The sequence below is a fragment of the Leptonotus elevatus genome, chromosome 16 (assembly GCF_054856555.1).
Source record: "Leptonotus elevatus isolate MCC_2025b chromosome 16, RoL_Lele_1.0, whole genome shotgun sequence".
NCBI lineage: Eukaryota > Metazoa > Chordata > Actinopteri > Syngnathiformes > Syngnathidae > Leptonotus > Leptonotus elevatus.
In genome coordinates, this window is record NC_141254.1 from 12,902,219 (window position 1) to 12,919,513 (window position 17,295).

Below are 17,295 nucleotides of genomic sequence, written 5' to 3' on the forward strand. Positions count from 1 at the left end.
GAAAACAAATGCTCACCGCAGCTCATTTTGAAGCCATTTTAATATTTGTTGCTTAAAGTCATTTAACAATACACATATTAACAAGTCATAATATCAGCATCCAAACAACCATTCAGTCCGCCGATGAGCGTGTCTGCAGTTTCCGTCACTCATTTTGCCATCTTGACCGAGAGCATAAGCTTGACCCGTTTGAGGAAGATGCGCATGAGCTGCTCGCTCGTCTCTTGGGCGATGCGTGCTATCATCTGGCCTGACGTGCCGATCACCAACTTCTGCTCGTGCAAAAAAACAAAATTTACACTTAAAATAATAAAAGTTGAAAATAATCTACCATACTGCAAGGGACAATTCCAACCATTGTAAGCATCATGGCATCTTAAATAAATTTAAAAAAAAGATTATTCCCCCCCATGAATATAGACAAGAGTGACCTACCTTGTGAGTTTCTTTCGTGGTGTGAATTTTCACCATGATGTTGAGCTCTCCGTTCTCATCCTCTTCCCAAAACTCGACTGACTGTAAGCAGAAAGAGATTCATGTCCAAATTAAATACTTAGCATAGGTCAAAGTTGACTATACCATAAGTGCATATTTGACAGCAGTCCGCAGTTTGGATGACTGAGCGTCCCTTCATGACTCACCTGCGTCACTGAATACGGCACCTCCTGGGGTAGGTGCTCCAAAAGCTGCTCTCTGATCATGCTGATGCACAATTCCTCTGGACTTTGGTCTGTCAATACCTCGCTGTGGTACTGCCAGGCTCCAGGCTTGGCAGCGACCATCAGGTAGCGCTGTGGTGGAAAAATAAGAGCTAATGAACAGACGTGAAGGAAATGTTGACCTACTTTTTCAACATGCCTTTAAAAGGGGTAGTCAACAACAACAAAAAAAAAAAACAATTTATAGACAATAATATGTTCTATGCAGCCCCACCAGTCTAAATATGGTATTCTGGTTAAAGGGATACTTGACACGTTGAGCCATTTTCAGCAGTAAGTTAATATTTTGTCCAGAATTAACGTGATAACTTCAGTATTTTTCATGAACCATTTATACATTTTCCACTCGCTGTCCACTGAAGATGACATAACTCGTGCTGAGGTAACGACCAATCTTGGCTCAGTTTGCTGACCAAACCCAGAAAACAGGTCAGCCATGATTGGTGGTTACCTACTTCCTCAGCACAGGTGAGGTCATCTTCAGTTGACAGCAAGTGGGAAAAATTAGCTTTTAAAAGGTATTAATTGTATAAGAAAAATAATGAAGTTAGCAAATTCATTCTGGACAAAATATTAACTTTTTACTGCTGAAAATGGCTCAATGAGTCAAATATCCCTTTAAGTTTGCATTACAAGAATATGAGTTCAGCAGCAAAATCCAGCAGTTTTTGTCAATATCAGAAGGCGGCCATTTTGCCACTTGTGAAAATGACATCACAGTTGCTCAGGTCTCAGGCAACAACCAATCACAGCTCAGCTACAGAAAACAGGTGAGCTGTGATTGGTCATTGCCAGAGCCTTGAGCAACTGTGGTGTCATCTTATGTCGACAGCAAGTGGCAAAATGGCCGCCCCCTGAGATGGATAAAAACGGCTGGATTTTGCTTTATAACTCATGTTCGACAAATGTAATATTAATCAGAATGTCGTGTTTAGTCTAGTGAGATCCCATATAACATATTGTCAAGAAATGTTTAAGGTTGACTTCCCTTTAAGAAACTAGTGGCGGTGTTCCCCAAGACTCCATCCTTAGCCCCCCTTTTGTTCCTCTTTTCCTCTCTAACATAGATTTCTCTCTCAAACTACAGATGCAAATAAGCAACTGCTGCTAGAATCTGGCATATTTACAACTTAATGTGTTGTTCATCAATGTGCATTGTTCCTTTCAAATACAATGAAATACAACATCAGCTACACTCAACTTTTAACAGTCTACATTTTTCCAAACCTTGAGCGTCTCCACGTCCTCTCTATCCAGAGAAGATAGCATGAAGACATCCTTGAAGCGAGGCCATCCCTTCTGGCCCCTGAGCGTCTTCAGCTGCTCTTTGGAGAGCACAGACTCATCTCCATCATCGGCGGCGTCCCGGTCCTGCGGCTCCTCAGAATCCCTCTCCGGCATCTTCTCCGCCCTCGGGGGCTTGATCACTGGTCGGATTCGCATTTTGCGGCCGTTCACGACCCCGCATGTCAGCTCCGCTGTGACATCCAGCAGCTTGTCCTTCATCTTTACTTCGTCGACCTTAAGGGACAAAATATCAGGGAATATATCAGAGCATTATGTGTCGCCAAGAGTATTTGAGGATATATGGACCAGTGTTTGTGATTCTAGGAGCGATTACCTTATTGAAGACAAGTACCGCCGGGACGTCGGGGTGGCGCGCCAGACATTTGAGCACTTCAAAGTCCAGCCTCCTGCACATCCATCTGTCCGACACGTCAACCATGACCACCACTGTGAATAGACGGTTACTATTATTAAACTTGAACATCCAGCTACAATATTCCAATATTTGAAGAATAAAAAATACAGCCCTACTTAGGTCGGCCTCCGCCACCGTGCTCCAAGGATCCAAAAGCAAAGACTTCTCGAGATGGTGTCTGTCAATGTGCACGTTTGTAATCATTTACACAAACACAGAGTGAGCAAAAAAAAAAAAAAAAAGGAGCTAAGGTACCTTTTGACTTTTGATGATGTGATAAAGCCTGGCGTGTCCAGTAAAATCTAAAATAGAAGGTGTCAGTTTCAGCACTGAGCTTCAACGGATTTGATAGGAATAGATGAACAGACTTACAATCTGCGTGTCATCCTCTGTGAGGACTCCCAAGGCTCGTTTCCGTGTAGTGTGTACTTTCTTGGAGACAGCAAACACCTTCAAGGTGACAAGATTTAAGTAGATTTAAAAAGTAGAACATACTACTTCACTGTAGGGGTGAAACGTTGGGAGTAAAAAGGCTGCTTTGCTTCACCAGAGCCTGGCTTGGAATCAGCAATGGCTATGTTATTATTTTTGTTTATATTTTATTATTCTTATTATTTGTCAGTACACTTGCCTTGTATTGATGAAAATCAGATGATATTTTATGACAAATTTATTGAGAAAACCATGAAATTACAAAAGGTTAATATACTTTTTCAAAATAAAGAGTTATATAATGAAAAGTAGAGACCTTTCTGCCAAGAAGCTGGTTGGACAAAGTAGACTTCCCAGCATTCGGCGCACCAATTATTGCCACTTTCAAAACTTTTGCATGTTCAGGTTGATCGGGATGTTTCAGGAGTAATGACATTTGGTCACCTATCATGAACACACAAACACATGCATGAGTCAATAAATATGCTGATGGCCTCACTATCCATGAAGGATATGATGTTCATCTTGGATACATTGGGCAAATCACCGCTGTATGAAGGAACGGCGGTGGGAAGGCGGTCACGTGTGTTGTCTGCCTCCGCAGTGTTGCCTTTCAGCAAACTGCTCACAAATGTGTCTGATGTTATTGAACAGGCTGGAACAAAGGACGGATTTGTTCTTCCACAGCTACACACCGAATTTCCTGCAAAAAACATGAGGCTCTCCATTACAGCACTGCCAAGTTGGTATTTGCAAATTCAGCATTACTGTATAAATAGAGCAATGTGTGTAAATGATGTTACTGGAAAATCAAGCTGCTTGGGGATGGTCTTATAGAATTTACCTGTTTGTCATTGGTTGAAATGAGCATGCACATATGGTCATGATCTTTTCGAGGGCAGCCATCATTTTTGTTCAGGCCTGTTATATGAGTTCGTTATTTTCAAATAGCTCTGTTGAACCAAAATTCAATGTCTGACTTTCACTAGTTCCTTTTCACTTAATTGTCATTTATTATTACTATTGTTCGATTCCTAGTTATTTCTGTGACCACTGTGTGTTTTTCCTACATTAAGAGAGCGAGGTGCCAACAACTTTGTCCACGTGTTCTAGATTAAATTTGAGCTCAATTGTTAAGTAAACACAGACTCGCGTTAAAAATCTTAAGAATATGCAATGACGTTTGAAGGCTACCTGAAGCGAGACTCCATTGCGCATGTTCCAGTCGAGCAGACACGACGAGTCGTCTGGAGAGGACAGCCGAGTCCCTGAAAAAACGTCTGCACACTGTGAGAGCCATTACATCAACAACGGATCCACTTAACTAAATATGATTAAACGTATCATTAAAAATCCACGTCGCTGTTACAACAGCGCGTCAACAGGGCACCGCCATGTTTGTTTGACCAACGAGGCAACACTTCCGCTTTCAGACTAGTCTTCGCATTAACGACACTGCCTCCTAGCGGTACTCTTTAAATTGCAAAAAAAAAGTGGTTTCAGAATGTGTACAAATTTGAATAAATATGTATTTACTTCTATGTTGGGATAAGGCTGTAACATACAGAAGCATGGAAGCATATTGCATTCTCTAGGGGGGGGAACATCTCAGGGAGAGGAGCAGGCTTAGTACTACAGCAACAAATATTGGTCCATCAATTTACTTTGCTTGTTCTCATTAAGATTGCAGGTGAGCTAGAGCTCATCCTAACTGACTTTAGGTGTAAGGTGGGTTACACCTTGGACTGTTCATCAGCTATTCATACTGTAAACATTGTCATAAACATTGACAGATATAAATAAGATATATTTGACATGAATCATTTGACCTAAAAATATACTTTGTGTGTATTGATTGATGAAGTTAACATGTTTCAGTTGCTTTGCTCAAAGCACGCCGAGCAGATGTCTCATCATCGTCCAAACACGCTGGCTGTTTGTTAGTCCTAGAGGACTCGCTCAGGGTGAAGCACACACCTCCGGTGGGGAAGGATGATGAAGGATATCAGGTAGCTCACAATCTGTCATCATCAAACACTAAAAGCTCTTCAACTGCCGACGAGCAAGACAAAAAAGGAGCTTTTACCTGACACGTTACTGCAGGACTCAAAGTGTAGCAGACACCAAAAGGATATTTGAGGATCTGTAAACTTTTCCCCCTTCTGCCTTCCTCCCACTCTCTCCCTCACTTCATTCAAGGACTGCTCCCCCCTCAGGGCTTTCCTCACATGGCCGTTTCACGTGGGCGTGTATCAGACTGCTCTCTATGACTGCATTAACTTTGGCCTTCAGGAAGAGCACTCTCGCTAAAAAAGGCTTTGCCCGCAGACCATTTAATCATAAGCTGTAGCCCACATTGCCATTTGAAGAGCACTTGCCAATGAGGCTTCACGTATTCCGACGAAAACCTCTCCCTGCTGCGACATTTCAGTCAATTCGCTATAATTAACACGCTGCATGTGACGGACCTGAGAGGTGACGTCAGGTATCAGATTTTATGCTCCAGTGCTAACACTAGCTTGGATTAGACATGCAATAACTGGCAGTGCTCTCTACTAATAAAACATGACTGCTCATGAGGAATAACGAAGTTCACGGAATAATAAGCACATAAGCCACGGGGGCATGTCAATGGGGAAGAGAGGTGGGGAAAAAAAAACGTGTCAGTGCATCAGAGCATCCATCACGCCGTGATTGCATCGAGAGGCGTGATGGCGCACAGCTGGCTGGCTGCAAGGAGGCCCTTCCTCCCTTGTCACACGTTCTTAACAGATTAATGAACCAGTATGTGACTTTTGACTGCTTATCAATCAGACGTGGCTCAACATCACGATCGACTTATGCGACAGACCCCCAAGGTCCCTGGACCCAGCAATCACTGCTCTGTCCTTGCTCCGGCTGCCTTTTTTTTTTTTTTTGAAAGAGGCAATTTAACCCCCAAACTAACCATATAGGTCACATTCACTCTCTGATTGTACAATCTCTTTCACAGTAGGGGAGATCAAGTAAAGACTTCCAATCGATGGAACTTGTCTGCCGAGGGAATCAATAACGCCTCCCTTTGAAATCATCACTCATGCCGTCGATGAATATAAAAAAACATAATTGGGAACAGCGTTCTTTTAACATCCCGTATTGACGTCGTCTTCGCTGCGGAGAAAGTGGGCACCATTCTGCATCATTAACTTTGTATTATTTCTTGATGGAGCCTGCTGCTACTGCTGCTTCCCCACCTGCTGAACTTTAAGCGCTGCATGTGATTGGGCTTTCATGCCGCATTTTCCCTTCTTTCACTCACTGATGTGGAGAGTGAGGCTTGCGGGATGAGTTGAGCAGGAGCATTATAATACATGTAGTGCAACCCGGGTGATGGGAGTGAGTATTTGCAATGGTTTATTTCAGGAATGTCGGGCCGAAAGCTGGCCGAAAGTCCCTCCTTCCTTCCATCCATCCAGTCAATCGCAGCGTACATACAGTCTTTGGACACTTCAATGACAAAAAGCATGATTCACAGATCTCCAAAATAACAGACTTTTTTGAAAACATCATCAGGGACCTCAAAAAGACAGTTGACAAAAACTAGGAAAAAAGGCAGCGACTACATTTCTTATAGCAAAGCTGGAATAAACAAACTCACAAAGAACAAGAAACAAAAGCATGAACTCCAGTAACATGAATTTATAGTTCTTAAAATGATAGATCGGGGTCACCAACATGGCGTCCGCAAGGACCATATGAGTAGTAGCCTGTGGGCCTGGTCTAAAACGAGCTCACCAATGAGATGCGTGGAATTTTCTTTGTGTTTGCTGTTCTTTTTTAAATCACACGTGCTTCTGTATACAACAAAAAAAAAGTTCAAAGGTCAGTTTTGTAGTGCATGACCAAATGTGGAGGTTTCAGCAGGCGCCACGACGATGATGATGAGGATTTGGCGTTATGATCAGTCTTACCACTAGGAGTCGCTGCTGTCAATGACTGTTGGAATGATTCATTAGTAGAACAAGAATCTCGTTGTATAGAAATATATTAACACGAGACTGCATGTGCACAATACGACTAATGAAATAAATGTTCACTTGAAGCAACAGCAAACATCCTCATCATTATTAACAACACAAACACAACATTCGGAAGTGTGTATTTAACTGGTAGCTATTCACATTTACAGCTTTTGATGGGACAACACTGAAGAAATGACACTTTGGAAAATGAAAGCTTATTTAAGAGTGTAAATGTGTTGTTTCCTCAAATTAACTCAATATACAGCCATTAATAGCTAAACCACTGGCAAAAAAAAGTGAGTGCACCCCTACGGGAAACTGCGCAGAATGTCAAAATTTTTGTGTGGCCACCATTAATTTCCAGCGCTGCCTTAACTCTCTTGAGCATGGCGTTTACCAAAGCTTCACACATTGCCACTGGAATCTTCTTCACACATGCTGGACACCATCTGAACTTATATAAGTTTATCTTGATCTCATCAGACCATAGGACATAGTTGTGGTAATCCATGTCCTGTTTGCAGGCTTTCCTGTGAACCGTCTTTAGATGGAACTTCCTTCTGGGTCGACAGCCATGCAGGAAGACCCAAGCCAAAATTTGAACCCAGAGCATCAGAAGTGTGAGGCAGATGTGATAACCACCATGTTGTTTCTCTTTCCAATATCGCTTTTTGGTAGGAGTGCAAACCTATCTTTTCTTTTTGATAATGAACTGGCGTCAATACTTTGGAGGGGACAAATATACCTCTTTGATGAAATGGATTCGTACGCATGAGCATACACAAACACAACCTTTAATCAAATCGCCGAGCATGTGACACAATTGATTTTGAAGGCTTTCCAATAGTCAAACACTCATGTAAACACAAAGAATAGGCCTACTTATAGGCATATATTCTTTATCCATAGCTTAGGTAGGCCTATATATAATTTATCAACAGCTTTTTCTGGAGTGATGCACACCTCTAGCTGATGCCTTTGGCCCTTAATGGGCATGCCACATCACAAATCTGTGCTACCTAAATTAAGCCCCTGTTATATCTATACCTACCTATCTATATGTGGCTATTGACAATTCAGGACATCCGGGCATTTCTGATATTTCCGCAATGCGACGCAATGCAAATGTGTATTTTACACAGTGTAAGCAAACAGTATTGCGTTTGCCTGTGACTAGCATAGAAACCAAGCAGATTGTTAAAGTAGTCAAACGACATTTCATTACATGTTGAAATCAAAATGATAAAATTACAACGATCGAAAGTGCAATGCTTTTCAATTAGCAGAGAGCTTCATTTCACCGAGTTGAATGTCATTTTGACATGTGACGTAAGCTCAGAATTGTCAATACATCCATTTATTGGGTTGTCCTCATAAAAGTTACAGGGAAACTGGAGCCAAAACCCTGTTGACTTTTGTCACTCTCCTAAAGCAATGGCATATGATACCCCCCCCCCCCCATCCACAGTTTAACTAGAAAGTACGATGGAGCTAAAGGAGGGATAATAATTTATAAATATATTTTAGAATATCAAATACATTTTGAAGGCGCGTAACTAGAGCTAGTGGCCACACCGATTAATGACGGGGCTATAGCCCGCCTAGCCCCAGTGTAGCGCCAAATAATAATAATAATAATATAAATAATAATATTATTAATAATAATAATAATAAAAAAATTGTCAAAATATGACTTAGGCCACTATTTTAAGATGGTGACAATATGACGTCAGGATTTCTTTTTTTATGTTTACTTAAGTACAGATGTTGAGTCAATACTTTCACCTTTATTTTACAAATGTTTTAGTACTTCTATAAGTACAACGTTGTTGGTGCTTTTGCCACTGAGCGTGACAACGTATTTTACGCCGCTGCTTCGTACGTAACCTCGAAATGTATGTCGAGACCGTCGTAAGAGTAAGACCCCTGGCCTGTATGCACTTGTTATAAACCGACTGTACCTTTAACTACTAGAGTAGACGTCGAGTTGTAGCGCGCATGCGCCGGAAGTTGCCTGCCGCAGACAGCAGAGGCAGCAGCAGCAGCAGCAGCAGCAGTGATTCGGCAGCGCAGAGTGACGGGAGTAAATCTGTCCGTTTTGAACCATGGCGACCAACTAAACGATGCCTTTCGCAGAGGTTGACGGAGAGTAAGTAGTCGTGCCTTTGCTGCGCGCCATTCGTGCTCCCTTCCCGGTGACACCTCCGCCACATTTGCTCGCACGTATTTTGGGAAAAGGCGAGGAGGAGGAGAGGGCAACAATGGGACTGTGTATGTTTGAGACGTGCTAGGAGGTTAGCTAGCCTGGAGCTGGCCACTCAGCTGGCAGTGCACTCTTATTACTAGCAACCTGCGGCTTTGTAGCTCCTCTGTCTCTACGTCTAGAACCAAGCGGACGGCTTCACGGTAATTTTCAGCTCGCAGTGCAAAGGAGTATTGAATGAAACCGGTTCTTTATTGGTACTATTCAGACGCCTAGCTAGTTCTTGTGACAACAGTTGTGAATTTACAACCATTTCCGTGCGAAATTATTTTCATATTCATTGAGTTGTGCCCCCCCCCCCCCCCCCCCCCCGTGTCTTGTGTGGTTAAAGTTGCTTACGCTATTCCTGTCAAGGCTTAACTTAATCATAATTAAGTTATCTCCTCATGGAGCTGTTTAATTCCGTTTTGACGTTGGCTGAAATTATGTTGATGGTGTTTGAGAAGGCTTGTTATCCACCTGCAAAGGCAAGTGTTAAAGGTGATAACAAAAGGTTGACGTCACCGGGCCGCACATCGACCTCGGATGAAAAGGAGTGATGAAGAAGAAGAAGAAGAAGAAGAAGAAGAAGAAGAGATAGTTTGTGAGGTGCAGCCCTTTTTTCACCACAGCGTCTAATGGTTCGTGTCTGGACAGAAGCGGTCTGTCTCTGATCAAATTCGGGTATCCTAAGGGCGCACTTAACTAATGGGATCCTATCGATGTTTGTTTCTGCCCCCTCAGAGTCTGATCTTTGCACGGCGGAATTTTAATGCCACCGCTGTTGTTTTTTGGGGCTGCTCTGCGTCACGTTTTATTGTAATGTCACGGGGAGGAATTATTCCCAAGACTGGACTATGGCTGGAGAATGCAGAGGACCGCTTGAACTATATGCATTGAGCTAAAAATAATGCCTTGATATAGAATGACAGAGGTCAATTGTTTGACTCGATGACAAGCTCGGATGTGGCCAGAGATTGAGCCTGACCTTGCTTTTCCAAAAGTAGACTTTTGCAACATAGCTTTCTTCACTTACATTTTCCAAAGCGCCGATAATTAAATTTCAGAGCGTGTCGTCGGGGAAACTCAGGCCCCCGGACTCTGTGCAATTATCGAGTAGAAGGAAGCCTTTTTGCAACGGGGCGCTATGTTTCCCAGCGCAATGAAGATTAATTAGGCCTTAGAAACAAATGACTGTAAGGCCTCTCCCATCTGTAAAGTGCTCTCGTGTCACCTCTACCAGAATAAAGCCTTTATAGTATATACTCAGGGATATTGTGATGCAAACAACCTTGTGTAGTGAACCCCTGCGTATTTGCAGGTCAGCATTTGCAAATTAGCATTTTCCCAGATGGTTTTTTTTTAACCACTGTTGTCTGGAAAACTTACCTAATCGCTGTAAGGGTTTCAGGTCAAAGCAACTACAGTTTGACTTTTGGTGTCTTGGTGCTTAAATGGGATAAGGCAATTAATTACTTGCAGATTTGTGCTATTTATGGCAGGGCTTGCCCAGGCCAGGTTGAACATGAGCGATTTCAGGAGCCTCCAATTGAATTTCAAAACAAAATTTTCAGTGGAAAGTTGTTGTAGAGTCGGCCTGTCAGCGCCATAAAATCAGGTAATACTGGAAATAACACATTTAACGCATATAAGCTACCGAATGCAGAAAATACTATGGCTAAACTTTAGTTATAACTATTGTAAATATTTGTATGGACAAAAATCTAGATACCAAATATAAAACCATTAAATGAAAACCAGGAAGTGAGTATAATCGAGCGTCTTCTGGTGCTGCGTTTGCCATTTGTAACTTTAAAATGTTGTGTAACGGTAACATGCTCAAGTTACAATGGAAGCTAGCCCGTCAGTGGCTACCTAGCTAGCAGGCGATCTAGCACTTAGTGTTAGCAGTCATCTCTGCTGCTTGGATATCATTGTGACTTCATTAGCTATATGTCTACTTAACCCAAATCCTGATGAATAGTCTTCACAAAACAATGCTGTAAATAAACGGACTTGGCGCTTGACCGTTTGGTCATGAATGATGATGTTTTGTGTGAGCTCACCCCCAAATTTTGGTCGGCTTCCGCGTGCGGCAGTGAGTGTTTTCCGACTCGGGCTTGAGTCTGAAAGTGATCCGTGAATTTTGCTTGTCAGGATCACTTGGTTCATTTGTTCGCGTCGCGCTGGTCAGCACGCTTGAAAATGAGTGCTCTCCACCAAAGGGAAATGCCACTCGTTCATGAGTCATGCGCTGACTCTTTGACCTGTCACCACAAAAACGAGAGTCTTTGCTTGAGGGCAGAAAAGCAAGTTTGCTTTTAGGCTTTGCTGCCAGCTGCTGACAAATGTGTTGGAATGTATTGATTTACAGTGGAGGCAGAAGAGGCCTGTTTGCTTTTTAAAGTGCAGCATCTTGGCTTTTTTTTGGCCTTCGGTGTGTGTGTGTGTGTGAGTGTGTGTGTGTGTGCATGCATACAAGGCTTAGTAGAAATAAAAATAAATATGAACAGCATGCCAAGGTTTAAAACATCCGTCATGCCAAATCTTATCGGCACCAGAAATTTGTGTTACCTTGGATCCAAACAGAATGAACTATGATGAACTTTTAGCCTCTTGTACTTATTAAGATAAGCATAACAACATGAACTTAGCAGTTTTGAAAGTGATTTTTTTGTTTTTGTTTCATTAAAACATGCAAGTTTGGACAAAAGAATAGCATATATATATATATATATATATATATATATATATATATATATATATAAAATCTCTCATTTGGGAAACATTCTATAGAAAATCATAAAATGAAATTAATTCAAATATAACATTCTTAAACCAGTTAACCACTGCAATAGTCACATTGTAAAATAACAAAATACGTATTTATTTATTTTACAATGTGTGTACTTTCTTAAAAGAAGAACAAGTTTTAGAACTAGGGATGTTCGATACGATACCAATTTTTTTCAGACCGAATTTTTCAGTACGAATACTCAACACCAATAGCAAGTACCTATGCCATTATTTCTTTTGATACATCAAATTTCCCCAAAAACAATGACAGATAAAAACAGATAATTTTAGAGATTTAGAGATGTGTCCTTAAAATTGCATGAAATTAGTGTCAATTTTCTATTCTTCTCATTTCTAGTTCCTAAAAGGCTAAAAGAGGGCAGCCAATGTCACAAGCACCAATACCTTGAAAAAAAGGCCGGGTATCGGCCCGATACAATACCTAGTATCGGTAGTCGCTCATACCTTGTTTTAATCGCATCATCAGTCAGCAGATTTTCACCAGATTTAATATAACTATCCTTTAAATAAAACATATTACAAATCAAACTAGGTTTCTGTATGAAAAACAGTAGACAAGAAGGGTAACAAACAACCACCAAAAAAAAAAAAACATGCTTATGAACAGCCTCCTTGGCAGAGGTAAATATTGGGTATGGGTTAGCCACTTCTTCAGCTCACTTGAGTGGAATCCTCGCAGTGAGCGGAGCACAATGTGAACCCGCATCCTTCCGCGCACAGCCTTCCAAATGCTAAATTGACCGGATTAAACTAGGAGCGACCTTTGATTGGTCTCGCAAAGTAAAAGCAATTGTTCTTGAGTGGCTCCCATTGAGGCCCACATGCTTTATGTTGCACAAGGTCCTGCACTTGTCAGCAGAACAATCTGCCAGCAATAAGAGGACAATATCAAAGCCCTACTTTATGTCTCCGACATCACCGTTTGTGCAGCTGTGACGAAGAACTTGCAGGCACTCTGCGCTCATTAAATACCAACGATTAGTCTTTCGTCATTTTTTCCCCCTCCCCTGTTATTGTTGATTGAAACAGCCCGGCTAACTAGCGCATGTTTTCTGGATCAAGCCTGATTAAAAGTGGTATTTGAATTGGAAATGTGCAGCCCGGGCTCTTTCCCCAAACCTAATTTCCCTGCAGGGCCCAGTGGATGTTAAATCTCCAGCAGGTGTTGCCTGTGAATTTTATGTGCATATATAGGAGATTTTTTATTTTCTGCACCTTGGTAGTTTTTCAAGTGCGGGTTGTCCCCATATTCCCTTTTTCCTGTGTGCTCTCTGCGGTAGAGTGAAGTATCAGGCACGAAGCAGATGTTTGGTGGTTTCTTTAGTGCGAGGGTCAAAAATAGGTCGAGTGAGAAAAAAAAAAGTGGGAGCCAATGGTCTTTGCAAATGGGGTGTTGTGGACAAGGTGGCCCAGGAAATGACCTGCAGGGGTCATATGGCATTTGCTTTGTACGAGGTATTTAGCCAAATGACTTCAGGCACTGTGCTTTCCTTTGCATGCATGTTAGTGCTTTTTTATTCCGTTTTGTGAGGATTTGCATGTTAGCGCTGACAAAAAATAAAATAAAAAATCTCTTGGTTCAAACTGAAAGCCCCAAGCCAGACAAGGCTGCAACCAAACACCCAATACCAAAGAGGGCTTTTTAGCAATTGTTGTGTCTTCATCTGGAGGGCAATCGTGGCAGAATGCATGCCTCACTGCGACATTCACGGCAGAAACAAGCGACATAGCAGCGGGAGGGAGACACGAGGGCATCTCGGTGTGATCAGCCTCGACGGAGTCACTGGAGACAACAGAGCTGTTTATCCGCCTCCATCAGCAGCAGAGGAGCAGGCCAGATGCGGCGTTCCCTTTATGGCTCAAGATAAGGCAGTCTCAATCAGATCACTGAGCCTCTCCACCCCCCCAAAATACGCTCTCGCTCTAATAAGAGACGGCAAGGCCAGCCACATATTACATCCTAGGCAATGCTAATAAATGTCATTATCGTGTCGGTTGCGGTCGTTCCCCCCCAATGTTCTTGCCAAGCGTACATATCAGGGCATCATTAGCTGGAGCTACAGAGTGCTCTGAGGGTGACCCAGTCTGCGGGGTCACAAACAATGCACCAGTAAAGCCGCTGCTGGTGAAGCTTTACGTATACGCTCACACTCGCAGTGAGTTCAATGTGTCATACTTGGCACAAACGTTAGATAAGGCTTCCAGAGGATTAGAAGAGGGGGGGAGGAAATGTAAAAGGCTGTCGGCTAATTGGGCTTTATTTTTTAATATTTCAAACGCTTCATTAGAGAGTGAATTTCTCCTCTGTTTGAAATCCTTTTTTCGGGACAGGCCTCACAAGGGGAATAACAAATGATGTCAGGATGCGTCACAAGATTGAGCTTTATTTGTCTAATGGAAGGCTTGAGTTGCGTGACATTTGATTACTATTTAGATATTTTTTTTCCCCATTATCTCAAATTCACATGTGATAGCAATTAGCCTGAGGTATTGACATCATTTATTTTTGTAGCTAAATTTCCGAGACTCGTAATTAGCGATGACAATTTGGCTAAATTTCCTTCATTGACTAATTTGACTATGAGGAAGATAATTTCAATTGACAGAAACAAATTTTTTTTAAAATACATTTTTCCAACTGACATCACATGCCCCGGAACAAAAAGCAGATATGAAAAACAGTCAAATGTTCTTGGTCAGCATCAATGCAGTTTTGAGACAGCCGGAAACATGGACATATATTAGCATGCGGTGTAAAAATGTCTACTATACAATATAACCATCTATCGTTTGTCTTACAAATGCACTGAAAATTTCCATCCAAAATTGGCCCAAAAGTGCATTTTCAGTTACGGTCCTCACAATACATTTACCGGTACTTATTTCTCCAGTCAAAGCGCTTGTGGAAGCTAACCAGAGAATATTATATACGTTTGCTATTTACTGGCAACATACGAAAGTGCGTCACGGTCGTCGTAGCATAGCTACCGTCATTGCAAGATCAATTATCAAATCTTCACAGCTTGCCAACCGCCACTGTCTGAACTTCCTGTTCGGAACTGTCGGTCGGGTTTGGTAAGTGTGGTATTCTCAAGAATCAGTCTTGTAGTTTATTTATTTATTTATTTATTTATTTTCCACTGATCTGAATATATGACTGGATAGCCCATACACGCCCCGTGCAAGCAATTGAAGCGACAGGGCGGCCATCTTGCTCCTCCCATCTCACGAGCAGACGACTGTATAAATGATACGGTATATGTACAGATTAGACATATACAGCTCGTCTGCAGTTAGTATAGGGCTGGGGGCGTTCCTAAAACTCAACCTTTGTTTTTAACACTGGTTAAATGGTAGGCATATTTGAATTTTACTTAAAGCACTTTATTTTTTATATTTAATTCTTTGCACTAAAATCTGGTTGTCGGGCCAAATATTTTGAGTGGTATTTATTTATTTGGCCACTGGCTGTTTGTTTTGTTTTTATTCATGACAATTTATTTATTTTTTGTGTTGAAAGTGTTTTATAAATGAACAGAGGAAAAAATAATTTAGCATTCATTTCATGTAATTTTAACCAAAAACACTGTTTCAGGTTGTTAGGTTATACAATTGTGTCCATATTGCACAGCACGACAGCCAAGTATTTTGCTCTATTTTGCCTTGATGCTTTTCATCCTCCTGTTTGCTATGACGAAATAACCCATACAAGTATGGTATGTAATCATGGGAAGTCTCAAAAGGTCTGACTGGTGGAGGAGGCTATACTGTAGCTGTGCCAGGAAGCTGTGGAGGCTCCTTTGACAGAGCTGCAGAGGTGAGGAGTCAGTTGGCCCTTTTCCGTGACCCTTCCCCAGGCCCGAGTGCGTGGGTGTGTTTTTATTTTTCTGTGTGCGTGCAGCGCGCTGGATAGCAGGCGACACTTAGAATGGGGCTCTTTATAACCTCCTCACCCTCTGGTCCTGTTTGCACCCATTGTTGGCCATAGTGAATGGTATCGCCGTGCCTTGAAAAGTAACCAGATGACATTCTTCCTGTTGTTGGAAAGGGCCCGGGGTTGTGTTGTGAAAAGCAGCTGAAAGGATAGGCTAAGATTGTGACCTTCACAGGCTAATCTCTGCCATGTCATTCAATGGGCTGCTCGAAGCAAATGCAGAGCTCTTTTCTCTCTGATAGCCGTGAACCTAGCCAATCCACGTCCAAATCCCTACGTCGTGTTCAACAGTTCCGCTACACAAGTCGATAGGTTTTTTATTTAAAGGAACTTAAAGAGATGGCCCAATTTTCACTCAACAATTCTTTATGCAGAATCGTTATTCCAGACAGGCAGTGCTTCTGACACCTACATTTTCCAGACAGTCTATCCAGCGTATGAGTGAGACTTGTGGCATCAGCAGCGTCCCCCCCCCCCCCCCCTTCTCAATGCCCTTCTGAAATACTACCACTGCCGTGAATTGAAAAGCACTTAGCGAGGCTGTAAGCATCAGTCCAGCCCTTCAACTAGCCCAAGTTGTTTATGTCTTCAGCAAGTGGCGTTTCCTGGAATGTCCAGTGGCGCAGTTGTCACCCTGGGGGGTGGGGGGGGGGGGATGCTGGCTCTAATCACGGTTCATAGTTCAACTCTTGTTATTGTCTTAAAAGCAGAGGGCCACACTTGATACCAACATTAACAGGATGTTCTGCTGCAGCATAAAAGGATATTTGTTACATGTACTTAAAGATGGTTTAAAATGTGAACCTAGAGTGACTTATTGTTCAAACTTTAAAGGGACCGTTGAATGGGCTGAACATTGGCACTCATGGACTGTATGTAAAAAATAATGCCAAGTCAAATTTTGGTAGTGATTAAATTTTAAAAGTTGCAATGCCTATCATTTATGGCCGGGGTCATGCTATTATTTCCTGGCTTGCTAGACGTCGCCTAGTGTCCAAAAACCATAACCAACACTTCAAAAACAATTGGGTCAAAAATAACCCAATTGCGGGTCAAAAAATGGACCAATCCTCTTCTTGGGCCTATTTGACCCAACGTCTTTTATTGTAAAACAACTCATAAATATTGGTCAGATCTTTTACAATTTAAAATTTTGTAATTTTCTATAAAACAACCCAGAAAGTTAGCGGATCGGTCCATTTTTGATCCATGTTTGGGTTACTTTTGACCCAACTGTTTTTAGAGTTAATTGTCACAAAAATCCATATGCACAGCCCTACTCATGTCCACTTCAACCTGTGAAAATAGAAAAGCCATTGGCACAATATTTTGGATTTTTTTTACTTTAAATATGAGCTGCTATGAAGGAAAGCCATTATCCCCTCCACCAAATCGAAACTATTGTTGTGCCGATTGGTTTTTACAGGTTGAAGTGGACTAGAGAAGGG

At 41.9% G+C, this 17,295-nt stretch overlaps 2 protein-coding genes across 3 annotated transcripts in view; one reads left to right on the plus strand and one right to left on the minus strand.

Moving 5' to 3' along the window:
- Positions 1 to 22: 22 nt before the first annotated feature.
- Positions 23 to 4,266, minus strand: eral1 (Era-like 12S mitochondrial rRNA chaperone 1). Its single transcript, XM_086057980.1, has 11 exons — positions 4,048 to 4,266; positions 3,401 to 3,556; positions 3,170 to 3,297; positions 2,794 to 2,871; positions 2,677 to 2,723; positions 2,538 to 2,599; positions 2,341 to 2,453; positions 1,947 to 2,240; positions 642 to 791; positions 436 to 516; positions 23 to 272 (listed from the first exon to the last, which is right to left on the minus strand). The coding sequence occupies exons 1-11, from the start codon at positions 4,151 to 4,153 to the stop codon at positions 150 to 152; spliced, it is 1,338 nt and encodes a 445-aa protein (XP_085914106.1). The 5' UTR covers positions 4,154 to 4,266; the 3' UTR covers positions 23 to 149.
- Positions 4,267 to 8,858: 4,592 nt separating this feature from the next.
- fam222ba (family with sequence similarity 222 member Ba) overlaps positions 8,859 to 17,295 on the plus strand; it is a 33,528-nt gene continuing 25,091 nt past the window's right edge. The window contains exon 1 of one of the 2 annotated variants that reach the window (XM_086098277.1): positions 8,859 to 9,003. The gene's annotated coding sequence lies outside the window, so the exon portion shown is untranslated. The remainder of the gene's footprint in view (positions 9,004 to 17,295) is intronic. The other variant, XM_086098278.1, reaches the window with a different exon arrangement.

Excerpts from the sequence above, each read along its gene's own strand:
- eral1 (XM_086057980.1), bottom strand. The coding sequence starts at position 4,153 with ATGGCTCTCACAGTGTGCAGACGTTTTTTCAGGGACTCGGCTGTCCTC. Across the intron at positions 3,557-4,047 it reads GCAATGGAGTCTCGCTTCAG|GAAATTCGGTGTGTAGCTGT; the intron begins GTAGCCTTCAAA and ends TGTTTTTTGCAG. Across the intron at positions 2,241-2,340 it reads CGGTACTTGTCTTCAATAAG|GTCGACGAAGTAAAGATGAA; the intron begins GTAATCGCTCCT and ends TTGTCCCTTAAG.